The sequence below is a fragment of the Oncorhynchus nerka genome, linkage group LG12, assembly GCF_034236695.1.
Source record: "Oncorhynchus nerka isolate Pitt River linkage group LG12, Oner_Uvic_2.0, whole genome shotgun sequence".
Classification (NCBI taxonomy): Eukaryota; Metazoa; Chordata; class Actinopteri; order Salmoniformes; family Salmonidae; genus Oncorhynchus; species Oncorhynchus nerka.
Window position 1 is genome coordinate 21,132,200 of NC_088407.1, and position 15,185 is coordinate 21,147,384.

General features: G+C 40.5%; 2 protein-coding genes and 2 long non-coding RNA genes across 11 annotated transcripts in view; 2 read left to right on the top strand and 2 right to left on the bottom strand.

The window, feature by feature from the left end:
• LOC115118802 (Fc receptor-like protein 5) overlaps positions 1 to 1,606 on the top strand; it is an 83,011-nt gene extending 81,405 nt beyond the window's left edge. For all 7 annotated transcript variants that reach the window (XM_065025376.1, XM_065025378.1, XM_065025380.1 and 4 more), the window contains one exon: positions 506 to 1,606. The gene's annotated coding sequence lies outside the window, so the exon portion shown is untranslated. The remainder of the gene's footprint in view (positions 1 to 505) is intronic.
• Positions 1 to 15,185, bottom strand: part of LOC135574291 (uncharacterized) — a 237,640-nt gene that overhangs the window by 105,241 nt on the left and 117,214 nt on the right. The window lies entirely within an intron of this gene.
• The window catches only part of LOC115118803 (C-type lectin domain family 4 member F-like), a 94,058-nt gene that overhangs the window by 51,776 nt on the left and 27,097 nt on the right, over positions 1 to 15,185 (bottom strand). The window contains exons 6-9 of one of the 2 annotated variants that reach the window (XM_029647517.2): positions 14,609 to 14,692; positions 13,731 to 13,900; positions 13,307 to 13,434; positions 8,287 to 11,457 (exon numbers count right to left, since the gene is read on the bottom strand). In XM_029647517.2, the coding sequence (XP_029503377.1) occupies positions 11,262 to 11,457; positions 13,307 to 13,434; positions 13,731 to 13,900; positions 14,609 to 14,692 (578 nt within the window). In that variant the 3' untranslated portion in view covers positions 8,287 to 11,261. Of the gene's footprint in view, positions 1 to 8,286; positions 11,458 to 13,306; positions 13,435 to 13,730; positions 13,901 to 14,608; positions 14,693 to 15,185 lie in introns of those variants that run through there. The other variant, XM_065025386.1, reaches the window with a different exon arrangement.
• LOC115118805 (uncharacterized) lies at positions 5,380 to 8,012 on the top strand. Its single transcript, XR_003861903.2, has 2 exons — positions 5,380 to 6,764; positions 7,185 to 8,012. It is a non-coding gene; the product is annotated as an uncharacterized LOC115118805 (long non-coding RNA).

Consider the following 15,185-nt stretch of genomic DNA (forward strand, 5'->3'; position numbering starts at 1 on the left):
AAATACATAGTCCACCATCTCTTGTCTTACCAGACGCCGCTGTTCTATCCTGCCGATACAGCGTGTAACCAGCCAGCTGTATGTTGATAGTGTCGTCGTTCAGTCACGACTCCATGAAGAATAAGATATTACAGTTTTGAATGTCCCATTGGTAGTTCAATCTTCCGTGTAGGTCATCGATTTTATTCTCCAAAGATTGCACGATAGCTAGCAGAATGGAAGGAAGTAGGGGTTTATTCAAACGCTTACGAATTCTCAGAAAGCAGCCTGCCCTTTGGCCCCTTTTTCTCTGCTTCCTCTAAACGCAAATCACAGGGATCTGGGCCTGTTCCTGAGAAGGCAGTATATCATTTGCGTTGGACTCGTCAGACTCGTTAAAGGAAAAAAGGATTCTGCCAGTCCGTGGTCCTGATATCCAGAAGTTATTTTTGGTCATAAGAGACGGTTGCGTCAACATTATGTACAAAATAAGTAATGCTACTTTCCATCCATTATATTCCTGCAGGTTTGTGTTCAACAGTCAAATCTTGTCAAGACCAGATGGCATGTGATGATGTCATCGAACAGAACGAATCATCCGTGTGATCATTACGGTATGAACTGTAAGCTGAACAACCACTTTTGTGGTTTTTACCATTTTGTTTTTTGCCATTGATATATGATAGTGTTTACTGAGTTTAATATCAGTGAATGGAATTTCACAAATGCTGAATGTTATGGTTTTGTAAGTTTACATTCTCAGTTTTTGGTGGCTTGTAAGCTTTTTTTTTTGTTATTGTTGATTGATATCGATTTTTCATGAAATATTCCACTTGCCTCTTTATTTCAGTTCGTTAATAAAACAAGTGTAGTGCCTTTTTTTGTTTAAAAGTTGAATTTCCTGCAATTTTTTTTATGTGTTGTGTTTTACATAATGTCATGCTTTTTACATGCAGCTGGAAATAGTTGAGCCTCATGCTTTAGAGTATACAGTACGTGAATCTTTTCAGTTTTTAATTTGAATTTAGAATACTAAAGATGTGTTTATACTTGATTGGCTGAACCTGCTATAACAATTGAGTTGGAACACGTAGATATAGTTTTTTATAAAAAATGTATATTTACATAATGCAGCTTTAATGCTTATTTATATATTTAAGGTAGACTCAGGGAAATGACATTGCCACCAGTAGCATCGCAGATATTGAGATGAGTGAGATGCAAGACTTCAGTCACACACAGTATCTGCGCATATGCACGGGTTCACCTCACGCTGTTCAGCGTGTTAGCCACTGGACCAATACAGCAGAGAAGTTAAACGCTCTTAGTTATTGTGGAAATTGAACCACTGTGCACTTTCTGCATCTACGTCATATCGCTGAGTCTCCCTTTAAACTCCACTTACTTTTGACTTGTATTCTTTTTTAAATACTGTCTACTAAGTATTTTGTAAAAATAAAAATTAAAAGTTTTTTACAGCAGATATACATTTTCAACATGTATTTTGTAAAATGGTTTCAGTAGTTGTTAAAGGAGCCAGATGAATGTTCCACTATGGAATTAAAAATGGAGAAGTTGTGTTATATTTTGTATTAATTTTCATATCTAATAAAAAGTGGTGATTCCCCATGGGAGAATGTTTCGATTCATGCTGCCTTAAAATTTACAATGGGCGTGAGGTGTCATAAAACCCCGCACCTCCATACCTCAACTCTGGACACTCTGAAGATGACGGTAGATATTTGTTCACTTCATCAAGCCTCCATCTCTTAATGCTTCATCCTATTTCTTTATTTGTGATTTTTAGACATATTTTGAGTTTTTATGTGACTCAAAATAACATGTGAAAGGCAATTGTATCATGCTGGTTTTATTTTGAGTGGAGACTGTTCTGACCATACACCCCAACATTTAATTTCATATAGTGATTGAAGAGATATGGTTGTCATACAGTACTTTGTAAAGATTGGAACATGAACTGCATTTACCTTAACGTTTGTGTTTTTCCACAGCTCTGCTGTGTAGCTACAGATAACTGGCAAAATAAGGGAAGCATCAACATCAAGTGTCTTAATAGGGTATTGGGCCTCTAGCCAGAACAGCTTCAATGGCATGGATTCTAAGTGTCTGTGGTATTTTGTTGATGGTGGTGGAAAACTCTGTCTTAGGCGACACGCCACAATCTCCCTTAAGTGGACAATTGGGTTGAGATCTGGTAACTGAGACGGCCATGGCATATGGTTTACTTCCTTTTCATGCTCATCAAACCATTCGGGAACCACTCGTGCCCTGTGGATGGGGGCAATGTCATCCTATGGGGGCATAGCCATTGTAGCCAAAATAATAAGCAACTGCACATGCCCAGTATTTTTAGACATGACACTAAGCATTGCTTAATTAACTCAGAAACCGCATTTGTTTGAAAGCACCTGCTTTCAATATACTTTGTACCCCTCATTGACTCAAGCGGTTCCTTTATTTTGCCAGTTACCTGTAAATTCCTTGTATTTTTAAAATAATAATTATGTAAGTATTCTGGAAAGATTGGTGCACGGACCATATTTAATCATGACAGAACAGATTCTATGTATGAAACAACTAACTACATTTAATCATGATGGAGCAGATTCTATGTATGAAACAACTAACTACATTTAATCATGATAGATCAGATTCTATGTATGAAACAACTAACTACATTTAATCATGATAGATCGAATCCCCAAGGTAAAATCTGTCGTTCTGCCCCTGAACAAGGCAGTTAACAAAACCGAATCAGTGGGTTTTGTCCAACATGTCTCTGGACCCACTCACTGTCACAGTCATACTCTGGACCGAGTTTTGTCCCATGGAATAAATGTTGTGGATCTTAATGTTTTTCCTCATAATCCTGGACTATCGGACCACCATTTTTTAACGTTTGCAATTGCAACAAATAAACTGCTCAGACCCCAACCAAGGAACATCAAAAGTCGTGCTATAAATTCAAAGACAACACAAAGATTCCTTGATGTCCTTCCAGATTCCCTCTGTCTACCCAAGGACGCCAGAGGACAAAAATCAGTTAACCACCTAACTGAGGAACTCAATTTAACCTTGCGCAATACCCTAGATGCAGTTGCACCCCTAAAAACTAAAAACATTTCTCATAAGAAACTAGCTCCCTGGTACACAGAAAATACCCGAGCTCTGAAGCAAGCTTCTAGAAAATTGGAACGGAAATGGCGCCACACCAAACTGGAAGTCTTCCGACTAGCTTGGAAAGACAGTACCGTGCAGTACCGAAGAGCCCTTACTGCTGCTCGATCATCCTATTTTTCTAACTTAATTGAGGAAAATAAGAACAATCCGAAATTCCTTTTTGATACTGTCACAAAGCTAACTAAAGAGCAGAATTCCCCAAAAGAGGATGGCTTTCACTTTAGCAGTGATAAATTCATGAACCTCTTTGAGGAAAAGATAATGATTATTAGAAAGCAAATTACGGACTCCTCTTTAAATCTGCATATTCCTTCAAAGATCAGTTGTCCTGAGTCTGCACAACTCTGCCAGGACCTAGGATCAAGAGAGACGCTCAAGTGTTTTAGTACTATATCTCTTGACACAATGATGAAAATAATCATGGCCTCTAAACCTTCAAGCTGCATACTGGACTCTATTCCAACTAAACTACTGAAAGAGCTGCTTCCTGTGCTTGGCCCTCCTATGTTGAACATAATAAACGGCTCTCTATCCACCGGATGTGTACCAAACTCACTAAAAGTGGTAGTAATAAAGCCTCTCTTGAAAAAGCCAAACTTTGACCCAGAAAATATAAAAAACTATCGGCCTATATCGAATCTTCCATTCCTCTCCAAAATTTTAGAAAAGGCTGTTGCGCAGCAACTCACTGCCTTCCTGAAGACAAAAAATGTATACGAAATGCTTCAGTCTGGTTTTAGACCCCATCATAGCACTGAGACTGCACTTGTGAAGGTGGTAAAATACCTTTTAATGGCATCAGACCGAGTCTCTGCATCTGTCCTCGTGCTCCTAGACCTTAGTGCTGCTTTTGATACCATCGATCACCACATTCCTTCGGAGAGATTGGAAACCCAAATTAGTCTACACGGACAAGTTCTGGCCTGGTTTAGATCTTATCTGTCAGAAAGATATCAGTTTGTCTCTGTGAATGGTTTGTCCTGTGACAAATCAACTGTAAATTTCGGTGTTCCTCAAGGTTCCGTTTTAGGACCACTATTGTTTTCACTATATATTTTGCCTCTTGGGGATGTCATTCGAAAACATAATGTTAACTTTCACTGCTATGCGGATGACACACAGCTGTACATTTCAATGAAACATGGCGAAGCCCCAAAATTGCCCTCGCTAGAAGCATGTGTTTCAGACATAAGGAAGTGGATGGCTGCAAACGTTCTACTTTTAAACTCGGACAAAACAGAGATGCTTGTTCTAGGTCCCAAGAAACAAAGAGATCTTCTGTTGAATCTGACAATTAATCTTAATGGTTGTAGAGTCGTCTCAAATAAAACTGTGAAGGACCTCGGCATTACTCTGGACCCTGATCTCTCTTTTGAAGAACATATCAAGACCATTTCAAGGACTGCTTTTTTCCATCTACGTAACATTGCAAAGATCAGAAACTTTCTGTCCAAAAATGATGCAGAAAAATTCATCCATACTTTTGTCACTTCTAGGTTAGACTACTGCAATGCTCTACTTTCCGGCCACCCGGATAAAGCACTAAATAACCTTCAGTTAGTGCTAAATACGGCTGCTAGAATCCTGACTAGAACCAAAAAATTTGATCATATTACTCCAGTGGTAGCCTCCCTACACTGGCTTCCTGTCAAAGCAAGGGCTGATTTCAAGGTTTTACTGCTAACCTACCAAGCATTACATGGGCTTGCTCCTACCTATCTCTCTGATTTGGTCCTGCCGTACATACCTACACGTAGGCTACGGTCACAAGACGCAGGCCTCCTAATTGTCCCTAGAATTTCTAAGCAAACAGCTGGAGGCAGGGCTTTCTCCTATAGAGCTCCATTTTTATGGAACAGTCTGCCTACCTATGTCAGAGAAGCAAACTCGGTCTCAACCTTTAAGTCCTTACTGAAGACTCATCTCTTCAGTGGGTCATATGATTGAGTGTAGTCTGGCCTAGGAGTGGGAAGGTGAACGGAAAGGCTCTGGAGCAACGAACCGCCCTTGCTGTCTCTGCCTGGCCGGTTCCCCTCTTTCCACTGGGATTCTTTGCCTCTAACCCTATTACAGGGTCTGAGTCACTGGCTTACTGGAGCTCTCTCATACCGTCCCTGGAGGGGTGCGTCACCTGAGTGGGTTGATTCACTGATGTGGTCATCCTGTCTGGGTTGGCGCCCCCCCCCCCCTCCCCTTGGGTTGTGGCGTGGCGGAGATCTTTGTGGGCTATACTCAGCCTTGTCTCAGGATGGTAAGTTGGTGGTTGAAGATATCCTTCTAGTGTGTGGGGGCTGTGCTTTGGCAAACTGGGTGGGGTTATATCCTTCCTGTTTGGCCCTGTCCGGGGGTGTCCTCGGATGGGGCCACAGTGTCTCCTGACCCCTCCTGTCTCAGCCTCCAGTATTTATGCTGCAGTAGTTTATGTGTCGGGGGGCTAGGGTCAGTTTGTTATATCTCGAGTACTTCTCCTGTTCTATTCGGTGTCCTGTGTGAATTTAAGTGTGCTCTCTCTCTAATTCTCTCTTTCTCTATCTCGGAGGACCTGAGCCCTAGGACCATGCCTCAGGACTACCTGACATGATGACTCCTTGCTGTCCCCAGTCCACCTGGCCGTGCTGCTGCTCCAGTTTCAACTGTTCTGCCTTATTATTATTCGACCAAGCTGGTCATTTATGAACATTTGAACATCTTGGCCATGTTCTGTTATAATCTCCACCCGGCACAGCCAGAAGAGGACTGGCCACCCCACATAGCCTGGTTCCTCTCTAGGTTTCTTCCTAGGTTTTGGCCTTTCTAGGGAGTTTTTCCTAGCCACCGTGCTTCTACACCTGCATTGCTTGCTGTTTGGGGTTTTAGGCTGGGTTTCTGTACAGCACTTTGAGATATCAGCTGATGTACGAAGGGCTATATAAATACATTTGATTTGATTTGAGTTAACTCACTGTTCCCTGATAGGCTGTCATTGTAAAAATAATTTGTTCTTAACTGACTTGCCTAGTTAAATAAAAGCTAAATAAAATACTACAAGTACAGGACTTTGCAACATCACACTGAATTGTTCAAGCTGGATATTCTCTGTCTGTGATGAGGTCAGTACACACTGTACCAAGATACTCTGTCACTCTGTGAGGTCACCGTCTCCAGTTGTAATGGATTTATCCAGTGTATTGTCAACAATCACATCAATGCAGAGACCAAATCACAACGCATGGTGTCTCAATGTCAGTCTAATTTACTAACTTCCGCTTTCTGTGAATTCCTCTATCATTATTTTTTTTAAATCAACTAAGTTTTATCATTGCAGTTATATTCTTCTCCAGCAAAAATGTGGATAATGCTGTTTTTGTGTGTATATGTGTGGGTGTGACATCTCAGGTATTGGTGAGAAGAAGGGGATCGCTGCAGCATCACTAGTTGGCATCATTGTGGGTATTGTTACTGGTGGATTATTCTTAGTTGGTGTAGGATGCATCATATCAACCAGAAGATGGCGATCCCCTAAAGAAATACTGCTTCTGAAGGTACCCTCTCATTAATCTATGTTGAAACAACCGTAGAGTCTATTGACATACCGGTGCATAAATGTAAGTAACATAATAATAATATCCACATCAAAATCTGTCAAAGCTAGAGATATGTTTTTTTTGTTGCACAGGCTGCATCTCAATTTGTGCCTACCCCAAAAAAAGGAGTGAAATGTTTACAAGATCTCCTAGATAAATGACAGTCACTTCAAAACCTTACTCCTGTTTATGAATGTGCTTTTCAATGCGTTTCTATGGGAATTGGGACTAAAGACCAAATTCAATCATTTATCATAACATGTATAAATATTTGTTTTCGATACCTAAACGGGTCCTAAAAATCCAAATCAAATAGCTCCTGTAAATGATGCATGTTATGACCATGTTAAAGCAATCCCCCCACCGCCCAAACTTTTAGACTCTTAGAATTTTAAACATTTTAAATAATGACCATTATTATGATTACCCATCTCCTAACAGGCCGTTGTTCCAGAAGTTGAAAACCCAGTGAGCGCTATACCAGGAAGACCAGAACCACAGAACACCCCTGGATCTGAGGTGACATCTATCTACATTTCTGCAAGGAGACCAGGAGCAGTACCAGCATCAGCAGAAGGAGAAGAGGGCCATCCAGGGGACAAAGAGTACACTTCACCAGAAGAGAGGAAAGAACCACAGTCCCCCCCACAGGCAGAGACATTCTACAGCACCCTACAGATACCAGCTGCAGCACAGCGCCACCCAGTGGACAAAGGATATAATCTAAAGAAACCAGACACGGTGTACTGCACAAAAGGAGATAAACTACCCTACTAAACTACCCCTGCATCCCTCTCAAAGACCCCTGATGTTACATTGACTAAGACTTGACCCATAGACTCAGATACTGAACAGCAAACACAGGGGAAGTTACAAAGAAGAGAATTATGATAATTTATTGTTTATTTTGTTTTGGTCTAATTTCATCCATATTTGAAGTGGCAATTTGCGATTGCTACATACTTTTAAATGAGTGGTATATAACTATTGATTCATGTAGAATACAACATATGCTTGTTTAACTGCATTGTTTGTAAACATTGCAATTGTAAAAACAAAATGGCGGCAGGGTGCCCCTTTAGCAGTAGAGCGTTTTGCATACTGTCTTATTTTCTGTAAATGAATGTGAAAACATGCAGATGAATACAGTAGCACTGTACATGCTTGAAATGTGTAAACAAAACAACTGAATTGAAAATGGGAAACCCATCCAATCAATAAGTAAATACATAAACCAATCATTCAATGAATAAATCAATCAAGCAACAACCTACCTAGTATGTAATAATGTTTCTTCTTTTTATACATACTGTATGTCTAATTATTAATACGCAGACAGTATTGTGGAGTAACTACAATGTTGTTGATCGATCCTCAGTTTTCTCCTATCACAGCCATTTAACGCCAACTGTTTTAAAAGGTCTCCATTGGCCTCATGGTGAAATCCCTGAGAAGTTTCCTTCCTCTCTGGCAGTTAGTGAGGAAGGACACTGTGACACACATAAACGTAGTGGGTGCGGAGTCAGGTGCAGGATGCAGAAAGTACTGAGTAGTGCTTTATTTAGGCATGGGGAAAATCATGCGCGCCAAAACTCACGGGCGCAACAAACACAATACCCAAAACCAGGACCTAACAAGTCCAGAGGGAAAACCCCAAAACGAAACACGCTACCAATACACTACCACACACAAACACAGTGGGGAAAATAAGCCCGCACAAAGAGCAGGCAGGCAGACCAGCTTAAATAGCCCAACTAAATGTAAACAAGAAATAGGTGTAACTAATTAGACAAAACCAACAGAAAAGGGAAAAGGGGTTGGTGGCAGCGAGTAGACCGGTGACGACGACCACCGAGCACCGCCCGAACAGGAGCCAGCTTCGGTAGGAGTCGTGACAGACACCTGTATCATTCTAGTGACTGGGAGTATTGATACACCATCCAAGGTGTAGTTACCAACTTCACCAAGCTCAAACAGATACTCAAGTCTGCTTCTTTTTATTTTGCCTACCAATGGGTGCCCCTCTTTAAGAGGCATTGGAAACCTAGTCTTTCGGGTGGAATCTGTGTTTGAAATTCACTTCTCAATTGAGGGACCTTGGAGATAATTGTTTATCGGGGTATAGAGATGAGGTAGTCATTCACAAATCATGTTAAAAACTATCATTGCACACAGAGTGAGTCCATGCAATTTATTACGTGACTTGTTAAACACAATTCACTCCTGAACTTATTAAGCTTGCCATAACAAAGGGGTTGACTCAAGAAATGTCTGCTTTCCACTTTATATTAATTTGTAAACATTTTGAAAAACATAATTCCACATTATGGGGTATTGTGTTTAGGCCAGTGACAAAACATCTCAATGTAATCAAATTGAAATTCAGGCTGTAACACAACAACATGTGGAAAAGTCAAGGGGTGTGAATACTTTCTGAAGACACTGTATTATGCCAACTAGTAATGAGGGGGATGATGAGGTGGCTGTGATGGAAGGGGGCCAGGTTGGGAATGTTGCCATGACACCAGGGTTAACATCCCTAGTCTTACAACAAGTGCCATGGGATTTTTAATAACCACAGAGAGTCAGGACAACCATTTAACTTCCTATCAATAAGACAGCACCCTAAGCAGGGTAATGTCACCTAGACTGCTCTGGGATCTCCTTAAACCAGAGGGAAGAGTTACCCCAACTGACACTCCAACGCCATTTCCAGCAGTCTCCCATCCAGAGACAGACCAGGCCCGACCCTGCTCAGCTTCAGAGGCAAGCCAGCACAGTGGGATTAAGGGTGGTTTGCTGCTGGCATGTGACGACATGTAAAAGCGACATGTGATAACATTAAACTACACATGTGAAACTATTTTAGCATGTGAAAACATTTCAATGTGATACCATGAAACTACATGTGAAAACATTTTCACAACTAAAACAGCATATTTTGATTTTCAAATGTGATTTTTTTCAAGTGTGAAAATGCAATTCTATTTTCACGTGAGGTGGAACCGTGATTTTTGTGAAAAGGTAGTGTTAACGTGCATTTAATACATGTGAACATATGGGTTCAAGATGTGAAAATGTCAGCTTAACATGTGAAAACAGCTATTTCACATGTGAAAATGTGATTTTCATGTGAAATCGCACATTTCACATGAGTCTTTTTTGCAAGGGATGTAATTAAATGGTGTATGAGTTTTAAGGTGAGTGACATGCTTTACATTTTGACATGATCACTTCAATATGACCCCACCTGGGATTTGAAACTCACAACCTCTACATTTGGGGTACTTTGATCTTTCTGCTGCACTAACAAGTCTGTACAGTCGCATTCTCAGATGTCCCCCACGGATGAATTACCTATACATCTACGCACTTTGCAAAATAATGACATCTGCACTTCTAGTTTAGTTATCAGTTAATCTGACTATTCGGTCATCATTGATTTTATTTACTGGATTCAGCAATTTGAGTGTTTTCTGTATAATTGTCTAATGTTGGTGGGGCATATTACTCTGTTTTAATGTTACTCCTGAATATCTGAATATAACTGAATAACTTAGCACTTAATGGTAGGCGAGTTCAGGACTTGTAAAGCGTCTGTTTCTCAAACTAGACACTAATGTACTTGTCCTCTTTCTCAGTTGTGCACTGGGGTCTCTCACTCCGCTTTCTATTCTGGTTTGGGCCAGTTTGCACTGTTCTGCGTTGTACGAGATCTTCAGTTTCTTGGCAATTTTTCGCATGGAATATCCTTAAAATCCTTAAGAACTTTTAAATAGTATGCGCGTCAAAAGTGAAGAGGCAACACCGGGACGCAGGCCTTCGAGGCAGAGTTCCTCTGTCCAGTGTTTTTTAATCTTTTATTTTTAATTGGCCAGTCTGAGATATGTTTTTTTTCTTTGCAACTCTATGATTTCTTTTTGATGTCACTTCGATTTTAAGCCTTGAGACAATTGAGACATGGATTGTTTATGTGTGCCATTTAGAGGATGAATGGGCAAGACCAAAGTTTTAACAGGTTATGGTAGTACGTGCCAAGCACACTGGATTGTGTCAGGAAATGCAACGCTGCTGTTTTTTTTATTGTTTGTGTTGACAATGGTCCACCACCCAAAGGACATCCAGCCAACTTGACACAACTTTGGGAAGCTTTGTAGTCAACATGGGCCAACATCCCTGTGGAACGCTTTCGACACCTTGTAGAGTCCACACCCTGATGAATTGAGGCTGTTCTGAGGGCAAAAGGGTGGGTGGGGGGTGCAACTCCAGTGCTTGGTATATTCATTGTATGGCTAGTACTCTCCAGGAATCCAAATTAGACATTACAGATCGGTTTCCTGGACACATATTAATCCCTAGTCCTGGACTTAGAAACACTTTGAATGGAGAATCTCTATTGAATATGCTTCTTAGTCCAGGACTAGGTTTAATCTGTGTCTGGGAAACTGGTCCTTTATACTGCCCTACAATGCAGTACCTTGTGCTGGTTATTAATTCAATACATTCCATTTGGCAGCACTATGAAGTGGCTGCAGGTCTCTCACAGGCTGCACGACTCTCACAGATTCTCCGACATGGTTGGTCACATGAAAAGTCAAACCAACATTTGATCCGACTGGAACATCTTTGACCCATTCGGGCACAGTCTTCACCTGGCTCCCAGTTATTTGGTTCTGGACGGCTTGAAAATGTTTCAGTGTTTGGGTCCCAGAACCTACAACAGGGAGGAGGGACACCATTACTCCATACTGTACAGTGCCTTGCAAAAGTATTTATCCGCCTTGGCGTTTTTCCTATTTTGTTGTCATTTAAATAGATTTCTATTTGGATTTCATGTAATGGACATACACAAAATAGTCCAAATTGGTGAAGTGAAAACAATTATTTGTTAAAAAAAATTAAAAACCTGGAAAAGCGGTGCGTGCGTGCATATGTATTCACCCCCTTTGCTATGAAGCCCCTAAATAAGATCTGGTGCAATCAATTACGTTCAGAAGTCACATAACTAGTTAAATAAAGTCCACCTGTGTGCAATCTAAGTGTCACATGGTCTCAGTATATATATATAAACCTGTTCTGAAAGAGTCCCAGAGTCTGCAACACCACTAAGCAAGGGGCACCACCAAGCAAGGAGCACCTTCAAGACCATGGAGCTCTCCAAACAGGTCAGGGACAAAGTTGTGTAGAACTACAGATCAGGGTTGGGTTATAAAAAAACATCTGAAACTTTGAACATCTCACGGAGCACCATTAAATCCATTATTAAAAAATGGAAAGAATATGGCACAATAACAAACCTGCCAAGAAAGGGCTGCCCACCAAAACTCATGGACCAGGCATTAATCAGAGAGGCAACAAAGAGACCAAAGATAACCCTGAAGGAGCTGCAATGCTCCACAGCGGAGATTGGAGTATCTCTCCATAGGATCACTTGAGTGGTCAGAAAAAAGCCATTGCTTAAAGAAATAAATAAGCAAACACGTTTGGTGTTTGCCAAAAGGCATGTGGGAGACTCCCCAAACATATGGAAGAAGGTACTCTGTCCAGATGAGAAAAAATGTTGCTTTTTGTCAATTAAGGAAAACGCTATGTCTGGGACAACCACAACACCTCGCATCACCCAGAGAACACCATCCCCACAGTGAAGCATGGTGGTGGCAACATCATTCTGTGGGGATGTTTTTCATCTGCAGGGACAGGGAAACTGGCCAGAATTGAAGGAATGATGGAGTGCGCTAAATACAGGGAAATTGAGGGAAACCTGTTTCAGTCTTCCAGAGATTTGAGACTGGAAGTTCACCTTCCAGCAGGACAATGACCCTAAGCATACTGCTAAAGCAACTCTCGAGTGGTTTAAGGGGAAACATTTTAATGTCTTGGAATGGCCTAGTCAAAGCCCAGACCTCAATCCAATTGAGAATCTGTGGTATGACTTAAAGATTGCTGTACACCAGCGGAACCCATCCAATTTGAAGGAGCTGAAGCAGTTTTGCCTTGAAGAATGGGAAGAAATCCTAGTGGCTAGATGTGCCAAGTTTATAGAGACATACCTCACAAGACTTGAAGCCTTAATTGCTGCAAAAGGTGGCTCTACAAAGTATTGACTTTTGGGGGGGGTCAAATCAAATCAAATCAAATTTTATTTGTCACATACACATGGTTAGCAGATGTTAATGCGAGTGTAGCGAAATGCTTGTGCTTCTAGTTCCGACAATGCAGTGATAAGAATAGTTATGCATGCTCAAGTTTAGTGTTCTGTGTTACTTCTTGTTTGTTTCACAATAAAATATCATTTGCATCTTCAAAGTGGTAGGCATGTTGTGTAAATCAAATGATGCAAACTCCCCAAAAATATATTTTAATTCCAGGTTGTAATGCAACAGAATAGGAAAAATGACAAGGGGAGTGAATAGTTTCGCAAGCTACTGTATGTGTCCACAGAAGGAAACACATATAGACTATTATTCTATGGTTAAGTGGGAATGTGTTATTGTGTACTTGAGTGTACAAATGTGTGTAGATGTGTGTGTGCGTGTTGTAAGTGTTATGTTGTATGGCCTTACTTGATGCTGTCATCAAGAGTTGTATTGTCCATCCAGACCCACACTCCCTCTTGCTTCTTGTCTGTCAGTCCAATCCAGGGGCTGTTATTAAAATCAGTGCTTCTCACAAGTCTTTCGATTATAAACTCCTATGAAGGAGACAACTTATGTTAGTCAAACAATAGACTGAGATGTTGCAGAGAAAGACACCAGTAGAATATCTTTCAAATATTAAATCTAGATAATTAAAACTACAGCTGGATCTTTAACTCAAATGTAAAAGGGGAATGGAAACACTTTAGAACACCAGCTAACTGTAAATCTCCATATTTGCAAGTCTGCTTAATCTGTAGGCTTATTTATCACACAAAGCCGTGTCCTAACCTGAAGTCTGCACTTTATTTGAGAGTCATGTAGCAATTCATTACTGCACCTCCAATCTTACCTGCTCCTGCTGACTCTCTACAATGACCAGGTGTCCTCCGTCACGGATGCAGGCATGCTGACTCTGTTCCCAGGTCAGTTTGCCTATAGAGAAGTAGTAGCATGATCCATTGTAGAACTCCCAGCCAGGAGAACATGATTTTGTATCAGCATTACATTCCTTCTGATTCCCTAGAAGAGAAAAGAGATAACAGAATTGAAATGTGATAACTTTCATTTATATATCTTGTGATGTTCTTATTAAATGTGTGTGTGCCCCTTTAAGAGAGCACAAGAGTTGTGAGCTAAGGGAGAGTTAACCACATGAGAAAGGAGATAACTGGAATGAGAATCAATGACATTCTGCGTTTACACAGACAGCCCAATTCTTATCTTTTGCCCAATTATTGGTATTTTGAGCAATCAGGTCTTTTGACAGTAATTTAGCTAAATATCAGAATTGGGCTGCCTGTATAAACATGGCCTTAGAGACAGAACGTGAATAAATGAACCCAGAGTTCACATATTCCACTAGAATCCCCTCTTTCACACAGGCTGTATTTACACAGACAGCACATTTCTGATCTTCTGCCCAATTACATTTACATTTACATTTATCTGTTTGGTCAAAAGCAGTGGTAGCTGCTGAGGGGAGGATGGCTCATAATAATGGCTTGCAAGGAGTAAATAGAATGGCATCAAACAATTAGATCTGACTCTGAGTCACATCTGGCTTCAAGACCTACGTCGAAACTCTTGTAGTAGTTCAATGCTATTCCATGAATCCATGATTCATTCTATTCTATTCTACGATTACATTCTTATTTTTATGTGTAAATCTCATCGGTAGCTGTAATCCATCTTGTCACAACCACAGTACACGGGAATGATTGAACTGACCTTGGATGGTTGCCAGGAGATCTTTGACCCTAGTCAGGTTGGCCTCACAGTCTCGAAGACCTGAGGAGAACATCTCTTCCTGGACTAAGAACAGAAGAGATTTACATTAAATTAGAAGACAGTGTATTACTGTTGAATTATGGCCATATTACAAAGGAATGTAAATGGCAAACACAACATTTGAAGTACAAAATTACTTTCCAAGGCACTTCACCAAACTCATATGACTAACTCATTAGGGTCAGGACTTTTTCCTGGTCAAGAAAAAAACCCTGTCCTTCCTCATATACAGTACAATAATAACATATACAATATTCAAACAACATGTTTTGGGGAACAATACTACTGCAGTGTAAATCCTAATCTTGATAACATGGAAATGTATATTAAAATGAGAAGTTTGAGTTAAAACTTCCCGTTTAACACTTCACATTAGTTTGTCAAATGAAATCAAATGTTATTTGTCACAAACTTTAACATAAAATGCTTGTAGGAGCCCTTCCCTGAAATGCAGAGTTTAAATAGTAGCACAAGAGGAATAAAATAAAATACACAAGAATGGAGCTATATACAAGGA